At 36.3% G+C, this 19,888-nt stretch overlaps 2 protein-coding genes across 2 annotated transcripts in view; both read right to left on the bottom strand.

Moving 5' to 3' along the window:
* The window catches only part of LOC126701703 (uncharacterized), an 87,525-nt gene that overhangs the window by 42,570 nt on the left and 25,067 nt on the right, over positions 1-19,888 (bottom strand). The window lies entirely within an intron of this gene.
* LOC126701704 (uncharacterized) lies at positions 9,966-12,417 on the bottom strand. The gene is made up of 2 exons (XM_050400013.1): positions 12,237-12,417; positions 9,966-12,145 (listed from the first exon to the last, which is right to left on the bottom strand). The coding sequence occupies exons 1-2, from the start codon at positions 12,247-12,249 to the stop codon at positions 10,077-10,079; spliced, it is 2,082 nt and encodes a 693-aa protein (XP_050255970.1). The 5' UTR covers positions 12,250-12,417; the 3' UTR covers positions 9,966-10,076.

The raw sequence follows: 19,888 nt of genomic DNA, 5'->3' as shown, positions 1-19,888 counted from the left end.
AAAATAATAATAACAGTTACATTTTTTTTTAAAAACCAGTAACAATTTTTTTGAATTTGCCCTTTTTTTGTTGTTGTTTTATATATATTTTTAATAAATGATAAAATCATTTTTTAGTAGATAAAAAAATTTATTCACGTACTATTAAAAAAAGTGTAAACTAATATCATTATAATGCTTAAGGTAGCTTGCTTACCAAGCCACCCACTTGGGAAGCTAGTCGCCAGAAAGAAGCAACGAGGAAGTGAAGTTGTCTATGAAGCTTTGCTCCCCCCTACTCATAGTACAACTAAACTTTTTAATTGTATCCACACATATGCATGGACTACACACTAGTTTTAACTTTTAATAACAACCAAGATTTAAGATTTCACTTTTAATGTTACGTTTATATTATTTTAAATTGACGCATTTGATTATTTAAGCAAATGCGATGAGGCTAGACCGCTAGAGCGTATTTAACATTTATTCATCCCCATTGGAGCCTCATAACATATGATTATTACATTACAATAATGTAATCACATTGAGCCTGCGTATTTAACATTTATTCATCCCCATTGGAGCCTCATAACATATGATTATTACATTACAATAATGTAATCACATTGAGCCTCAGTCCTCAGAGACTACTTTTTTGATAAACTAAATATGTTTATAAACAATGTTGAATTCTGTAAACAATGTCGATATCTTCATAAGCAACAATTGCATTTATCAATGTCAAAAACAATGCTAATTATTACTTTGATTCATAAATAGCCTCAGTGTTTATTAAATAATCGCATTGTTGATTCAAAATCACGTGCAGGCATGAGGCTCTTTTTATTTATTTTTAATTAATTTGAAGTTTATTCATTTATCTATTAATATTTGTTAGGTTCTAAAGTTTAGGATTTTATGTATTTAGAACTCTAATTTGTATTGTTGGCAAACCATGATCAAAACAATGTGCTTAGAAGTGTTTAAGTCTAGCTCAAAGTTGTGCGTCTATGTAAAGTTGGAATCGAGTTAAAGCAGGAAAGGATTGTGCCTTTCGGCCTGGCTCGATTGATCGAAGCTCGGGCAGAATGTTTTTCTGCAGATTCGTCCAACTCAGCCTTAAGTGTTTTAAAACGTTTTTAGGGTTTCTAATTTGTCCTAAGTATAAAAGGCAAACCCTAGCCACGTTTTAGTGTTGCTCATATTTGCGGTTTGTGTAAATCTCTTGTGAGATCTAGAGGAGCTTTCCTTTACACAAACTTAGGGTTTTCAAGGAGAAGATTTATCTACGCATTGATGATCAATTCAGTTGCTGCCATTAAAGTTTAAAGAAAACACAAGTGGGTGTGCTTGTAGTTGGTGGTGAATCCAAGAAAGAAGGAGTTCGTGGATTCGGAGCTTGCACATGGTCGTGTCAGTAAGTTCTACTGGTTGGTAGCAATAAGAAGTTGAGCGTGGGGGCTTGTAAGTCTTATTGTATGAACTTCGATTCTTTCAAGATAGTGGATTCAAGTTTACCTTGAGGATAGTTAGGTCAAATCCTCCCCAGGTTTTTACCGGTTTGGTTTCCTGGGTGATCATATCTTGTGTTATTTATTTTCCGCTGCTTTGCATGATTTGATCTTTTATATTGTGATAACCTAGACTTGTTTAATTGGACTAAGTAACAACTTGGCTAATTACCTAAGTTTAATCAATTGTTTAAGGGGTCTAAAAACCATCAAGTGGTATCAGAGCGGGTAGCTCTTTTGTTGTTGATCCTTTGATCTCTAAGTTGATCCTTGACCCCTGTTGTCATGGAACACGAACACTCTCTAGTTATTCCTCCTCACTTTGATGGGAATAATTATGCTTACTGAAAAGTAAGGATGAAAGCATTCCTGAAATCCATTGATGAGAGGGTGTGGAACTCCGTTGAATACGGATGGGAGAAGCCCACTACTTCTGTTAGTGAGTGGAAAACTTCTCAAAAAGAAGCAGCTTTGTTTAATAGCAAGGCTATGAATGCGATTTTTAACGCTGTTTCTATGGAGGAATTTAAGAGAATCTCTAATGTTGAGATCGCTCATACTGCTTGGAATATCCTCTAGATTGTGCATGAAGGCACAAAGGCTGTCAAAATAAATAAATTGCAGCAATTGACTTTTAAATTTGAAAGCATTAGGATGTCTGATGATGAATCTTTTGATGAATTCTATGCTAAATTGAATGATATTGTTAATTCTTCTTTTAACTTGGGTGAAATCTATGATCAACCTAAAATTGTTAGGAAGATTCTTAGATCTTTAACTGAAGACTTTAGACCCAAGGTGACTGCCATTACTGAAAGTAAGGATGTGGACTCCATCCCTGTTGATGAACTTGTAGGATCTCTTCAATCCTATGAGTTGGATCTACCAAAAACTACCAAATCCAAATCAATGGCTCTTAAGTCAGTTGATGATGTTGAAGGTGGTGGATTTGATGATGAGCTCTCTGCTACAGAGATTGCCTATCTTGCCAAGAACTTTAGAAACTTTCTCAGTAATAGCAATAAAAAGGCAAGAGGCACAAACACTGCTGAACCTAGAAATTTTAGGAAGCATGATCCCACTAAGGTTAACAGCAATGATAAACCTAGAGAAAGAGTAGGTCAATCTGCCAACAATTCCTTGGGCTCTCAGTGTTTTGGATGTCAAGGGTATGGACACATGAAATCTGAATGTCCAACCTATTTGAAGTCTAAGGGTAAGGCTATGGCTGTAACCCTTAGTGATGGTGAAGTTTCTGATAATGAGTCTGAGTGTGATGAGGATGGAAACTTCATTGTTTTCACCGCTACTGCTGTAGTTGATGAGAGCATATCTGTTGAAGAGAACCCTTCTGATCTGAAAGAGTCTAAGTCTAAAAAACCTACCCTATCTAAGGACAAGATACATGATAAGCCTGCATGGGTTTTACTCCAATATGCACGGTTTTGACTCTTCTGTTCCTCTGTTTAGTACTCTTGTGCGAGGTACACATATAGTAGTTACTCTAGAGCTTATCCCCGAAGTGCTACATGTTCCGAGGGAATCGCATCCTGATTACCCCAGATGTCCACGTTTGAGGACTGTGTCCAAAGACGAACTTCTGTCTCTCTTTTGTGAGACACCTTTATCATGGGGTGACCATTAAAACACCTCATGCTCGGGCTTTGCAAAAGGTTCGAGGTTCCTAAATATGGTGATGACGTTTGTTCTCCATCCCTTGTCTCACTATAATTCTATTACTAAGCCTCGTGCTCGCTTTTTGTTGTCCTTCATTGAGGACCTTACTATTGACTTTCCTTCTGATTTCATTCTCTCCCTAATAGATGTTTATAAGGATACGGCAACCTGTGATAAGCTTATCTTTCCTTTTGTTATCATGAGGATCATTCGCCACTCCTCTGTCTCCTATCCCGAGTCTGATCACTTCCTCGTCATGTGAGCCATTAACGCCGGTACTGTTTGTCGGAGTGAGGCTCAGTTTTGACCAAAGTGGCCACGGACAGAGATGGCAACTCCTTTATCCACCTCCGCCCCTTCTTTTTCCAAGGGTGGTGTGACGCTTGAGGCGATCATGGCGCAGCTTCAGCGCATGAATGCTCGCCTTGACACTCTCACTGATGAGATGAGTCATGTGACCACTTGTATGGGTCGTATTGCACGACGTAAGGCTCGCCTTGGTGGCTTCGTTGCCTCTCCCTCTCCATCTCCACAAGCTTCAAAGGATGAGGACGATGATGATGGCTCTGGTTATGATGATGATGATGAGAAGGATGAGGATGCTAGCTCTTCTGGTGATGAAGAGATGACTGCTTTTCAGTGACTTGCGCTTTGTCATTCGTGACAAAAAGGGGGAGTAGTTTTGTGTATGAGAGTAGTCATGTACTTAGGGGGAGAGTTAGCATAGGACATTTTTGTTAAGGGGAGTGTTGTTTCTTTTGAGGGATGTAGTGAGGTTTATATGTACTTTTCTTTTCTTTCTTTTAGTTACATTATCCTTTTGTATAGGTCTTGTGACCACTCAGTGATAGCAAACATTGTATTTATCTTTGATATATATATATATATATATATTTGATAATGTTGTTATCATGTTTCACCTATCTCTCCATATGTTGTTTCTTTTCTCTTTTTATACACATGTTTCTTATGTATGCAATCTTTTATTTTCTGTTTCACACTAAGATGCCTTGATGAGTTTTGTTTAAAGTGTTTTAGAAATACAGGTTGTCAAAATTTATTATGCCATGAATTCTCTTCTTGCAAAGTTTTTCAAGAGTTTGTGTTAGAATTAGATTTTATTGTATTCAACAAGTGAGTATGAGTTGAGTGATTTATGACTTCTCTCATATTTTATTTGTTTGTTGTGGTTTTGTCATGGATTGCCAAAGGGGAAGATTGTTAGGACATATGTGGAACTTGTTATGAACATATGTCATTTAGAATTGGCTAATCCTTTGACAAAACACACTTTACTTGTAATTGGGTAGATTTAGGATGGCTTAAGTCTTCCAGCAACATATTGTTCAAAACAATAGTTAAAGCCATACAAATCTGTATAAGAAACAAGTGAAGAAGTGCTGTATTTTAAAACTCGACAAATAGCTCAACAAATTGTATTTATCGAGGTTTAAAAGGGAGTTTTAGCTCGATGCTCGACAGCAGCTCGACAGATATCCTATCTATCAAGAATTACGAAAATTAGATTTCCAGATCTATTTTTCACGCATATCCAAGTTATTTATGTAGGGTTTCTTTTCTCACAACCCTAGATATATATAAGGATTATTTTAAAGGCCATCACATAAGGAATCAAAGCATCCCTTCATGTATTGTGTGACCGGAGACAAAAGTTGACCTAGCTCATCCTTTCATTGAAGAAGCTACCGCATTTGTACGCCAAGGGTTTTGTAACCAAGAAACTTCTTGATTTTCATCGTGTGGAGGAACTGAAAAACTTTGCAGTCAACATCTTTCTCAAGTTGGTGTGTTAGTTAGATACTGGGATTTGTGCAAAGGAGTAAGCCGCGTACTGGGATCCGCGCATTGATTGGTTAGTCACATACTGGGAGCCGTGCATTGAAATGAGAGATTGTCACTACATTGCAAGTCCAATTGTGTATTGAAATAAGGGTTCAACTGTAGGTTGGTATATGATACTAGGATTCTTTTATTTGTATCCGCTTGTTTTGATAATAGTGAATTCTCGAGAGTAGTGACCTTGAATTCACCCGGTGGGGTTTTGCCTCGGTGGTTTTCCCCATTTGTAAACAAATTACTTGTGTCAAATTTAATTTCCGCTGCATTTAGTTTTTTGGTGATTTGTTTGTGCTACCACACGTATTGCATGTTAAATTGACTTAATTAATTTACTCGGCTAATTAATTGGTTAATTTACCTAAGAGGTCAATACATTCTTGGCCTATAATAGATGATCACAATCAAACACATTCATTAAAAGCTTAAACGATTCAAATAATTTGAATATCATAGCATTTGAGTCAATCATTGAATAAATATATAAATCGCAGTGGCCAATAAGGCAATAACAACTAAAACACAAATTCAAACCATTAACTTTGGAACCCATTGGAAACGGTTCCAGGGTTCGACAAAGGCTATATATATATTCAACCAATAAATCAATCAGCCCACTTTATATATAAAATATAATATTGCTAAACATTCAAACATGTAACTTCCTTCTGCAGAATTGTTACTTTAGTACGGTACACGTATTTGGCAATTAATGAATTTTACATAAAATAACTTTTTCACAAAGGTCATCGTCTACGGTGAAAGCAAAGCCAAAATAAAAACTTAACAAACAGATCAAAGATGCACAAGTCTGTTTGTTATCGCACAACGTATGCGAAAGGAAACCAGAAATTGCCAAACTCAAGGAAAAAATTGGCTTTTGCCCCTTTCAAAAAAAACAATCCAGCATTTTGTCCTATTTCTCAAATTAATTAGGGAAATGCTCTTATTTTAAAACTCGATTTTCTCAAAATCGAGTTAAGCCCTATAGTGATGTTTTTAAGGATCCTATAGTGACGTTTTAAGGACTTATAGTGGTGTTTTGTAATCCGATTTCCATGAAGTCGAGTTATAGGTAAAAAAAAAGAAAAAAAATTGCATGTAACTCGACTTCATGGAGATCGGATTACAAAACGCCACTATAGATTCTTAAAATGTTACTATAGGCTCCTTAAAACACCATTATAGGGCTCCAGAATTTTTTATTTTATTTTATTTTTTTTCATAACTCGATTTTGAGAAAATCGAGTTTCAAAAGAGGGGTATTTTCCTAATTAGTTTGGGAAAGAGGGCAAAATGCTAGATTTTTTTTTTTGAAAGGGGCATTTGCCCATTTTCTCCCCAAACTCAACATAAATCACAAAATTAGTGAAGGGAAAAAAAAAAAAAAACACAGCAAAAGTTGCAATATTTGATTGACTTGACTTAATGGCACAATTGAATGTTATCATTAGACAATATTTACCCCATACAAGAGTTGTTAAATAGTTACTATAAATTTGTCCTCAAGATACAACCAAGTACATTGAGTTCTACAAATAGTAAATTTGGAAAAGACCCACAAGTTTTTTGTGTTTTTAAGAAAGATGAAAGAGAAGAGGTTGAGAAGAAGTTACCAAATAAATATGAACCACTATTATTTTTATTTTATTTTTTCAACTAAAACTCATCCAGTCGTTATTCCTGTGCATTGCATTAGTTAGCGAATAGTATAAACAAAAAGGGGTAGTGTTAATTTCTTCAAATTTCAAGTGAGGAGAGTGTCCCTCTTTTTTTTTTTCCTTCAAGTTTGGGGTGGAATATCATTTCTCCAAACCTCAAGAGAAAGGAGTAGAATTACCCATTTTCTTTTTTGTTGCTAATACTTATAAGGTAAAATTATTATTTTGGTTCTTATATTTTGAGGTTACAATTAATTTTGGTCCTAATGTTGACGTGACTACTAAAATAATAATAAAAAAAATTTATTTGACATTTTTAAAATGCCACATCAGCATTTATATTTTAAAAATCAAATTAAATTAAAATTAATAAAATGAATAAAAAATGACAAAGTTTAACTACAAAATTGGTTGTAGCCTAAGGCTTGTAACGGTGAACTAATATCTTTTCATTGTTTGTAACAACTACAACCTCGTCTTTGCAAGTTAAAAGCTCATTTGCCACAACCATATGCATCTTGTACTTTTTAAGAGCCATATTAGCATTCTCCAAAAGTATTTGTATATTTATCTCTAATTATTTAGCCAGGCTGAGGAGAACTTTCAATCCCATTTCATTATAAAGTAACAAAAAGTTAAGGAACTTATAGCAAAAGACTTTTTATACAAAATTCCAGTATAAGGGAGACTAATAGGCCCTCCACTTTTTTCAAGACATAGGGGATTATGAAAGACCATACATCCTTTGCCTACCCTTTTCTCTTTCTCAAATTCACATTACCAAAAAAGTATATGAAGCTAAAAATATTGTGAATACATCTATGTTCAGTGAAAGTCCTGGTAGGCACGTTCAAATTCGTTGCTATGTATATTTTGTTTTGATATAAACTCAAATTTCTATTTAAAAAAAACTACATATTGACCCAAACCAAAATTCAACCAAGGCTATAAGAGTGATTTGTGATGGGAAATTTAAAAAATACAACACAAAAAAATTATATAAAAAAACTATCAACCTAAATTAGAGTTATAAGAAAGAACAAAAATTGAGAGAGAGAGACAGAGAGAGAGAGAGAATACTCACAGTTTTTGTGTGAAAAAAAATATGGATTAAATGGAATAAATGATATCAAATTTATATAAAATAAGATGGGGAAAAAAAGAGTCAAAATATAAGAAAGAGGAAATGATGAAGGAAGTTTAACGGTAAAGTAAAGAGTAGTAGGGAGATAAAGAGACAAAGAGGGAGGGAAAGGGTTGGAAGAAGAGAAGAAGATTTTTTTTTTTTTTTTTCAATTTTTAGAATAGGAAGATGAAAACTTTAAATATTCAATTTTAACAATTACTTGAAATTAGAAATAAGAAAACGAAAAGTTGAAATCAATTTGGATAGTTGAATATTGTCAAACATTTGTATCTAATGAATAGTAACATCAATCAATCAATCAATATATATATATATATATATATATAAACAGAGACCTTATGTGAGAGAGTATGAGGTTCTACCATGTGGTGCACTTTATGAAGAGAATTAAGATACCCTTAAGCCATATTAGAGATAAAAACAAATTTAAAAGTAGTGACTCTTTATTTCCTTTAGTTCAATATTTCAAGACCTTCCATCTCTGACACACACAAAAAACTCTTTACATTTCCATTCATCCTTTTCACTTTTACTCCTTTATATACACATGTCCATAGCCTTTCATGTCATCCTATCTCAAATACACTTAGACAAAAAATGATGTCATTTAGCTTCAACCTTTCAATGACACCTACATAACTCCAACGTTGCGGTATCATTTGATCGTAACTCGTATGAGTAGGCTATGGCCAAGGAAGGGGGCTTGCGTTTTTTATTCAGTGACGGTAGCTTACGGTTTTAATGTTGAAGTCAGACATTGTAGATTTTGTGAAGGTTATGATTTGCTTGGAGTCCTTGGGTGTTTGAGATTTTGGTTTGGGAAAGTTATAAATATATTTTATTTTAAAACTAAAGAAAAAAGAAACATTCTAATTGATAATTTATGGAGTTAGCTTTTTTTATTTATTTAAATTTTATGTTAGAATTCATAATTTGTAGGTTTCTTTGTATGTAGCCATAGTGGTAAAAACAAAAATTGATGGTGACTTAAAAGTAATTTTCTCTTTCTTTTAAAGGATACAAAAGCCCAACTAAAGCAAATTAAATTTTGATAAATGAATGTGTTTTTAGCAAATTTCTCTTTGTTTAATCACATTCTCTTTATGTTGATACTTACAAATGATTTCCTTAATTCCATGGAGATAATTAGTTGGGTGTTTATGATCAAGTTCTACATATTTGGTTGTGAGAATAGAGTGATTGAGAAAGTGTTTGGTAGGTTGCTTAAATTTACGTAATTTTAGGATATAAAAGTATTTTATATTTTAAATTCTTATTTGTAGATTTCAAAATCATTTAATTAGTTTGAAAAATAAAATTTACTTTTAGCGGTAAATATTATATTATATTATAATCTTTCAATGTTATACAAATTTTTAAAATAAATTATGAATTAAAAAAAAATCAAGTTTCAAAGTATTTAACAATTTTGTGGGCAAACATAAATATTATACAACAAAATAAGTATTAAGTATTATATGTAGATTTTAATATACATAAAAATGATTTCAAATGAAATTGTAAAGTAGCTTGTGCATCGTGCGGGATATCATCTAGTTTGTAATAAATAGTCAAACATGTGCATATATCCACTAAAAAAAATAATGAATTATTCAATTCTAACAACTATTTGAAATTAGAAAGAAGAAAATCAATTTTTTTTTTTTTTTTTTTTGAGAACCCAGACCAGAACAGCCTGGAAATATATTGAAGGAAAACACTTAATGAACATCAAAGAGAGCTAAGGGAGCAAAGTGAAAAAATGCTTTGGAGAATAAAGTTGTAGCAGACTCTCTCTTATATTTTCCTCAAAAAGTCAAACCAGGAACAAAGACTGTCAGCCAAGTTTTTGGCAAAGCAATTAATTTGCATCGTTTTGCCTTGGAGATGGGTCTAGTAGCACCACTACCAAATCTGATTTGAAATCACTCCAAAGCATTTTTTCACTTTGGAATTACAAAAATAAATTATACTGCCTTGTGAAAACTGGGATTGATTAGTTATGCTCACACCAGGACAGTAAAATTAATTCTGAAAGTCATTATGTTTTAGCGATTAACAAAATAACCACGAGAACATTAAAAAAAAAAAAAAAAAAAAAAGAAAAAGAAAAAAGAAGACAACTACAACTACTACAACAACAATATTCAACAATATTAGAAACAGCATCTGTAGAGATCAATGCAGCCTTTTCTCTATAGGACTTTGGCAGGTCAACTAGCCGTGAAGTCCCCCTTACATCTAACTCAGAAACAACTTAGCCCTTTCATGGCCCCTTGAAATCTGGAAATGTTTAGTTATACCCAGATGGGCCATCAGAAGCCAGACGTGAGTGAGTAGCTCTCCACCTTGACTGAGCCGCCTAGCATGGTAATTCCAGCTACACTGACTTGCAGCATAAGATAGCATCCCCACCCACACTTCACTTATCCTCTCCCACTTCTGTTGTGTCTCCAGGAATTGCAGAGATTGTGCAACTATGCATGCATCAAATAGCACCGACTTGCTCCTGTCACCTTTTATTTGTGATGGCGGAATTTCTGTGTTCACTTTAAATAGAACTTCACAAGCTTTTTTTTCGTCTGATATATATTCTCTTTCTTCTATAATCTCGATAGCCTCAGCACAAGTGTCCTGAAATCTAATTTGACCAATCCCACTGGGCAGCATGTAAGGGTGCATTACTAGAAGGAACACCAAATAATTCGACAACAACTTGCTTATACGTATCAAATTTTTGACATTTTGGGAATTGCCCTTCTCACTATAATGGCAGAGATCTGTTGCAATGTGCCAGCGAAGAATGGTTTCATCAAAGTTTTCCTCCATGCTCCCAGCAAGATTACGAAAATACTCTTTTGTCACATCATCATTTCCAGTATAAGCAAATAATTGCTCAGAAACGCTGATATCTGATATGCTGCTTGCCACCTTAAGCTGTACAAAGATCTTTTCTTTCAAACCCTCATCCTCATCATGGACAGGCTCCAAATTCCGGTACCAATATTTCTCTAACTTTTCATCAATGTACTTCTTGGTTCGACTCCCTTTAAATGACTTACATTTGATGCAGTGACTCATTAGGTTGTATTGCCCCACAGATTCCGACCATCTCTTGTTTAGAGGTAATAGTTTACATGATCCAAAACATGATTGAAAACACGAGTTGGCTTTAGAGATGAGATCCACCAATGGTTTCTTCTGCTTACTCCGCCAAAGCTCTGTCCAATCTGAAGAAAGTAATACAATTACTGCATAATTTTCTAGAACGATAGCTCCAAACAGCAACAAAAAAGTGACGCTCGTGTCGATGTTTGAGTAATCATTTCTATCGATGATCAAGAAGGCTATTAGAGTAGAAATAGTACATAATAAACTGACAAAACGACAAATGCTGCCTAGCCAAGAATGGATCAAACCAGCCTTTGTAAGAAGTAAATCGTACATGAACCCGAGCTCAATCTCTATCACCTCAAAAGCTTTTTCGCCAGTCTCTTTTTGTTGGAAGAAAGATCGGCTATTCTCGCGATCTTGGAAGCTTAGGATGAGATCTGCAAATAAAGGCTTGAAAGCTCTGAAGAAGTAAGAGGCCTCATGTAATGCATCTGGAAAATTGTCGTGTCTCACAACTGTGGAAGTATCAATTATTGTCCCTACAGAGATTTTGAATCCCTCAGCTTTCTTGGCATCGTATCCATCCATGAATTTGGCATAGTTAGGTCCTGGATCGGGTCGAGGGAGCATTGAGTCTCTGAATACATCATTGCTTGCAGTTCGCAGAACCCATATCCGCTCCCCAATTTTAATTATTCCAGCTATCAACATTGGAATTGCTAGAAAATTAACTTTGGTGTATACCCAGGACCTTGACAACACGTACAATGCCACAATAAGTTGGACTACTAACTCAACCAAGCGCCTTGGCCACAATTCATTGTCTTCCAATGAATAGGCAGTAATGGTGTCTGGACCACCAAGATGCACGAGAAGAAATGGTGCCCAGAATGCCATTATCACATAGTCGGGTTCGTATGACTGAGTTTTCTTAGCGCCTTCTTTTCGGGAGAGGACGCCAAGCGAAACAGTCGCAATCCAATCTGCAGACAAATACGCAACCCAAAGGAATATTCTAATCCAATTTTTGGGTATGTACTTCCTCCGTTTGCCCAAAACGATGAGAACTATTTGCAAGAAGAGACTGAGTAAAACTAATACTCGGACCTCCCATCTATTCCATATTGTCTCAATTCTTTCAGAGGAGATCCCAATCAGCGTCATCTGCTGGTGCTGGAAGATCAGAGTGCTAAGAACTGGGAAAAAAAATGCGTTAGATTATAGAAGAAAACTAATTTAAGCTAGATTGAAGAATGACAGAAATTAATTTGCAGTGAGCTTAATTACCAATGATAAGCATGACTTGTTCTCACTTTCCCTTCTGTTGTTCACTTTACTTATCGTTTCACTCCCCAAATTATTGAACGGCTCCTAATCGAATTGTTGAAGCCACCGCATCCAGAAATAAGCGTGCAATTAACTTTTTGAAAAAGATGGACTGACCGTAGGTTCTAACTGCTTAGCTGGAGGAATCAAAATTTTTGTATTTTGTATTTTATTTACCAAAAAAAAATATTTTGTATATTAAATGGAAGTTTATGGCAGTGGGTGAACAGTAAACATCCCAGAGAAATCATTAAGTAATGTCGTAACACTCTCTACTCATAGATGCCATCATGCCACCAAATAATCAGGAAAATTATTCAATATTTTCGGAGTACATATTCACCTTTTTAAACATGAATAATGGTTTTTATAATAAATTTAAGGTTGAAATGCAAATTGCACTATTTAAATTTAATTGAAATTCATTTCCAGACCTTCAGCTTTACCTTCGTTCAATTAAGTTCTCTAAGTTTCAAATTTATTCAATTAAGTCTTCAGTAAGTAGTTAACTAAAAAAAAATATTTCTAAAAAATCACACATGAAAAAAAAATTAATAAAACCAAAGAGAAATTAAAATTTAAACAAGAAAAAGAAATAAATACATAAGAAAGAGGGAGAGACCTTGAGAATGAGCTCATTCTCACTGAGTTGGATAGTGCACTTCTTCCTCACTTGGTGATTCTTTGCAATATATGACAAAGTACATACCATCTTAGAGCATTCACATCAAGCTCAATGTCATTTTAGTCAAATTTGGTCTAAAATATTACTTAAACTAATCTATTATCACACATAACTACATCAATCTCAATACTTTATCGCCATTTCATTTAATTATTTCTTTTTCTATCTCTAGATAATTTTTTTTCTCTCACGTTCTTCCCAATTTCAACCATTCTCTCTCTCTCTCTCTCTCTCTCTCTCTCTCTCTTTTTTTGATCTATCGAGTCAAATCACAAACACAAATTCACAAATAAACTATAATCGGATCTACATCTCTCATAACATTCAAATCAAATTGTACTAGCCCCAATAGAAGTGCTTAAAGCCAAAACCTAAATCAGACCTTGCCACCGTCGCCAACCACCATTCTCGACCTAGAGAGAGAGAGAGAGAGAGAGAGAGAGAGAGATTTAAGCTTGTGACAGTGGTGACCCAGCCAAAACCCATATCAAACCCAACCACAGTCCTCGACCACCATTTGCAACCTTGCTGTTCATCTCCCTCTATCTCTCCTATTTGAGCAGATTTAGCATGGGGAAGTGAAGGTTGAACATTATAAACAAGAAAGAAATTTAGAGAAAGAGAAAGAGAAAGAGAGAGAGGGAGAGATATGAGAGTTGAAGTTAGGCATGATAAACTAAATAAATTTTGGTGTAGCAAGGAACAATTTCTCACCATAAGAGATGGATTACTATTCATTGTTAAGTTTTTTTGGTTAATTTATTGAGCTTGATGTATGAGGTTTTTGTGGCCGTTTAGTTACATTTTTAGCATCAAGTTAGTTTAACTAGGATAATGAGAATGCTCTTAGAGCTTCAATAAAGAAACTTTAGATGCACACTTACATAATACATATGCACATTTGAATAAGAAGGAAATTATGTTAGAGTTAGGGTTAATTGGATGAAGAGGTAGAGATAGGAAGAACGGAGTTGAAAGTAATACTTGCCTTTTTGGAGTTTGTTGAGATCATTAGATTTGGTTTCAAATTCGAGCTATAGCTCCTGAGTAATGACAATTTTATTATCTTTTTTTCCATGTGAGAAATTTTATTTTTGGGTAAAATATAGTTAATCCCTTGATTTTTGGGCTAATATCGGCCAGGTTTAAACATTTTCAAAATTGACTAACTTAATGCCTAAATTTTTGCTCATTTTTTTTTCCTCTTTTTCACTATGATTATAGGGACTAAGTTTTTCAATTTTGAAAATTCTTGAACTTGGCTGGCATCAGCCCAAACCTCAGTAGTGTCAACTGTATTTTACCATTTTTTTTTCGAAAAATAAATTTTTATTAGTTAATCATACTTGATAGTAATTTTTAAATGAAATTAGACAGAATTCCTAAATTGAATAAATTTAAAACTTAGAGGACTCAATTGAAGGAAAATAAAGTTACCTTAAATGAAGGATGGAATACCATATCATTTTATTTATTTATTTATTATTATTATTATTGTAGGGATGAAAGGCCCAGGAATGTATATTGGGCCGTGGGCCTTTTCTAAGGACATTTAGCTATTTGAGGACAGTTGGACATTAATGAAGACGTACAAATTAGTAGGTTATGGAAGGATTTTGGCCATGAAGGTTTGGGAAGGTAGTCCGAGGAGAAAAGTCTCCTTGGCTAAGCAGAGTAGAGGTCAGAGGTTTGACCTGCCATCAAGAGCAACACTTCGGACAATTCTATTAGTAAGGATAAACATCAGGAGAGAATAGGACAAAGGGAAGCTGAGAAATATCTAGGAGAAAGCTGCTACCACCGCATTAAATGCTTTGCAGCTAACTCCCTAACCACATTAATGTGAAGGTGATACCTGAACAGTAATATTCATCCTCATAGCTACCCCTAAAGACTTCAGGAAGGTACTAATGGGACAAGGATCAAAGCCAGCAGCTTGATCTACACATGGAAGGCTGAGATGAAGCAAAACAATGTAATATAAAGAAAAAAGGCCCCATTACAAGGGGATCATCTGAGAATCTATATAAAAAAACACTGTACCAATAAGAACTGTAATTGTAATCTAGGTCAAGAGAGATATATACAAGAACTACTCTCCTCGGACTTTGTTGAGGAATAATTTCTTTGCACAAAACTTGTTTATCTTTTTTTTTTTCTTGTCATCTTTAACCTATTGTGATTATTGTCCAACTCATTAAAGTCTATTTCTAGCCCATTCTCAATAAATTCATTGTGTTGGGCTCTTCGGGCCTTAATCCTTTTACCTTTTGGACTTAGAAACCAAAATGTGCCCTTATAATTGGAGCCGTTTGTGGGAATAACTAGAGTTTTGGTGAGATCAACGTTTAGTCATGGTAGGCTCAGGTTCGAACCGGGAAGAATCTATTGGTTCCCAACGTCAAGATCAGTTTCTCAACCAAGAGGTTAGTGTACATACCACGCATACTAGTAGGAGCCAGTCTCGAAGTGAGAGTCATACTCGAAGTGGGAGTCATATGTCTCATGGGGAGAATATTAGGAACATGCAATTGGAGATTGACCATTTACAGAGGAAGTAACGCCGTAAGCGACGGAGAGGGACTCCTTTAAGTTTAGAACCTTCTTCTAACGATGATAGGGATGACAGCTACAGGCCCAGATCAAGGACTCCTCCCAGTGAGTCTTTTTCATGTGATGAGGATCGCCATTATAAGTGGAGAAGTAAAAGTCCATCTCACAAAGGTCTGGGTAACGATGCTATGAGTAGGGCTCTAAACCAGATTTCTATGTCACATTTTACATGTAGGATTAAAGGAGGAAAGCTTCCTCAACGATTTACTCGGCCAACATTCACCATGTATAATGGTAGAACAGACCTTGTGGAGCATGTTAGCCACTTCAACCAGAGAATGGCTGTTCACTCAAAGAATGAAACCTTGATGTGCAAGGTGTTCCCATCCAGCTTGGGGCCTGTGGCGATGAGATGGTTCGATGGTTTGAAGGAAGGTTCCATTAACTCCTTTAAGGAGCTTACTAGGGCTTTTGAGGCTCGTTTTGTTACTTGCAGTCGGGTTCCTCGGCCTTTGGACTCCCTGTTGTCTATGATTATGCAAGAAGGGGAAACCCTGAAAACGTATTTTAACAGATACTAGGAGATGTTTAATGAGATAGATGAGAATTTTGATGATGTGGCTATAAGGACTTTCAAGGTCGGCCTGCCCGTTGAGCATGATTTGAGAAAGTATTTGATAAGGAAGCCTGTTAAGAGTGTACGTTAACTCGTGGATTGTATTGATGAGTACAAGTGGGTCGAGGAGGACCAACAACAAGGAAAGGGGAAAACTAAAATAGTCCCTTAGGATCGAAGGAATTTCAGGTCGGAGAGGTACAACAACAACCAACCTCGAAGAGATTTTGTTGGGCATACTGGATTTGCTGCTACTTAGGTGGTTAATACTGTGTTTCGAGAGCATGTGCACCAAATCTTGGAAAAAAAATTAAGAATGAGCCATACTTTAAATTGACAAATAAGATGGAAGGAGACTCCATGAAACGCAACCAAAGTCTTCATTGCCAATACCACTAGGAGCGAGGGCACACTATAGAAGAATGTAAGACTTGGTGGAATCATCTGGAGCAATTGGTTAAAATTGGGAAGTTAAAACAATTCCTGTATCAGCCCAACAGACAGGCAGTTAGGCATGGTCGGGAGCTTAGAGAGATGTTTTTTCAAGACCACCTTTAGGTACAATTAGTGTTATTCTTGCCGCTTTAAGGAGAACTGGTTCTCATCCATCCAAGATGATGTCTATAACTCGGCCATTTGCAGAAGACTTGTCCCCTGTTCCAAAGAGGGCTAGAATGGAGGTCCAACCAACTTTAAGTTTTTTTGATGAAGATAAAGTTGGAACCTTGTAGCCACATGATGATGCTCTGGTGGTTACTCTCAAGATAGGAGGGTTTGATGTGAAGAGAGTGTTGGTAGATTAGGGCAGCGATGCAGAGATCATGTACCTTGATTTATATAAAGGGCTCAAATTGAAGCCTGAAGACCTGGCCTATTATGATTCACCTTTGGTAGGGTTTGATGGGAAAACTGTTATCCTGAAAGGCTAGATTAGACTACCTATGCAAGCTGAATCAGAAGTTGTGGAGGTAGACTTCATCGTGGTGGATGCTTACTCACCCTACATTGCCATTATGGCAAGACCTTGGCTTCATGCTATGGAGGCCGTTTCTTCCACCTTACACTTGAAGGTGAAGTATCCGTTACGGGAACAGGTTGAGGAGCTGATTGGAAGTCAGTTCATGACCATGCAATGCTTGGTGGCTGCAATTAGACATCAGTCTAGAGGTGAGTTCTTGGCTTCTACCGAACAAGGTTTATAGCAATCAAGGATGCCAGTATTGTCTACAGATGTGGCGATAGAAGGGGCAAAGTGTGAGGAGTTAGAAATTTTTTTTATTGATGATGATGAGGAGAAGTTTTTCCAGGTCGAAATTTAGCTACCTCTTTAGGAGAAGGAAGAGCTGATAGTATTTCTTAAGAAGAATGTTAATGTGAATGCATGGAGTACTTACGAAGCTCCTGGAGTGGATCCAGATTTTATTTGCCATCATTTAAATGTCAACCCATCAGTTATTCCCAAAAAACAACCACCTTGGCACTCCTCTAAAGAGCATTCTAGTGTTATGAAGGAGGAAGTAGTCAAGCTTAAGCAGACAGAGGCAATAAAAGAAGTATTTTACCCTGAATGGTTGACTAATACGGTGGTGGTGAAGAAGAATAATGGGAAGTGGCGAGTATGTGTAGATTTTACAGACTTAAACAAAGCTTACCTAAAAGACCCTTTCCCTATGCCTCGAATAGACCAATTAGTGGATGCGACTGTGGGCCATCCTCGGATGAGTTTGTTGGATGCCTTTCAAGGGTACCTCAAATACCATTAGTTTTGGATGATTACGAGAAGACAACTTTTGTTACGCCCACTGGAAATTACTACTACAGAGTGATGCCTTTTGGATTGAAAAAAGTAAGGTCTACCTATTAGAGGATGATGACAAGGATGTTTGAGCCTCAACTTGGTAAAAATATTGAAGTCTACATAGATGATATGGTGGTGAAGGGTAAGGTAGAGTTCGAGCATGTAGATGACCTCGGGAATATTTTTGAAACACTAAGGAAGCACAAGCTATGCCTTAATGCTTCTAAGTGTTCTTTTGGCATTAGCTTAGGCAAATTTTTGGGTTATATGGTCACTCATCGTGGAATTGAAGTTAACCTTGATCAGATTAAGGCAATTAACAATCTATAGCCTCCTCGGAATCCCAAAGAGGTCCAGAAGTTAACAGGAATGACTGTTGCTCTGAACTGATTCATCTCTCGATCAGCGGACAAGTGTAGCCCTTTCTTCCAATTGTTGCATAAGTGAAAAGGATTTGAGTGGATCGAAGAGTGTGCCTTGGTTTTCCAACAGTTAAAGGAATATCTTTCTTGGCCACCCATTATGTCCAGGCTTGAGGAGGAGGAGGTTCTCTTTGCTTACATTGCTGTAGCCTCTTATGCGGTGAGCTTAGTACTGATACGAGTTGATAATGGAGTGCAGAGACTGGTTTGTTATGTAAGCATGTCATTGCATAAAGTAGAAGTTCGTTATCAACCATTGGAGAAAGCCATCTTGGCAGTGGTGCATGCTATATGGAAGTTCCCTCATTACTTCCAAGCTCACACAATTGTGGTTTTAACCCAACTTCTTCTTCAATCACTACTTCTGAAAGTTGATTACATAGGAAGAATTGCCAAGTGGGGGGATGATCCTAGGGGCTTTTGATATCAAGTATATGCCTCGTAGCTCTATTAAAGGCTAGGTCATTGCAAATTTGGTGGTTGAATTTACTGAGTCTCCACTGGAAGAAAAGGGCGAAAAGCAGGGCATGGAAGGAAAATCAGTTGAGACAATTTCCTTACAAGGACCCCTATTTTGGAGATTATATGTTGATAGGGCAGCTAATCAAAGAGGATTTGGAGTGGGGCTAGTTGTGATATCTCCTGAAAAGGTTACTATTGAGAAATCCTTAAGGTTAGGTTTCTCGGCCACATGAAGCTGAGTATGAACCTTTGTTGGTAGGAATGACTATGGTTTAGAAAATGGGAGGAACAGTAGTGGAGGTATTTTAGGATTCGAGATTGGTTGTAGGCCAAGTAAAGGGAGAGTTGGAAGTTAGGGATTTGAGAATGCAAGAGTATTTGAACCAAGTTAGGCACTTGCAATCAGGGTTTGAGTCTTTCACATTACAGCAAATCCCGAGAAGTAGAAATACGCATGCTGACTCTTTTGCCATTCTCACAATCTCCTTGGTGCAAAGTTTACCTCGGGTTATCCTAGTTGAAGATTTATATAAGCTCATCGAGATGAAGAGAGAGAAGGCCCAGATTCATCAAATTATGGTAGGATCTAGTTGGATGGATTCCATAATTCTATTCCTTAAGGATTACATCTTGCCCGAGGAGAAGGGGGAGGCTAATAAAGTGCGAAGAAAAGCTCCTCGTTTTTGGTTGTTCGAGGATCAAAAGTTATGCAGACGCTCTTTTCTAGGCCATATTTTCTATGCGTCCATCCTGAAGCAGTAGAGCCGCTCCTGGAAGAGTTACATGAGGAGATTTGTGGAAGTCATATAGGGGGTAGATCATTATCTCATAGGGCCCTCACCCAAGGGTATTGGTGGCCAAGTATGTAGAAAGAAGCACAAGATTATGTGAAGAAGTGTGACTAGTGTTAGAGATTTACTCCAAACATTCATCAGCTAGGGGGTGTCCTCAATCCTCTGTTTAGTCCCTGGCTTTTTGCTTAATGGGGCTTGGATATTGTGAGGCCATTCCTTAAGGCAGCAGGGAATAGGAGATGACTTTTGGTCAGCACTGATTACTTCACCAAATGGGTTGAAG

The sequence above is a fragment of the Quercus robur genome, chromosome 10 (genome assembly GCF_932294415.1).
Source record: "Quercus robur chromosome 10, dhQueRobu3.1, whole genome shotgun sequence".
Classification (NCBI taxonomy): Eukaryota; Viridiplantae; Streptophyta; class Magnoliopsida; order Fagales; family Fagaceae; genus Quercus; species Quercus robur.
This window is presented reverse-complemented; position numbering and strand designations above follow the sequence as displayed.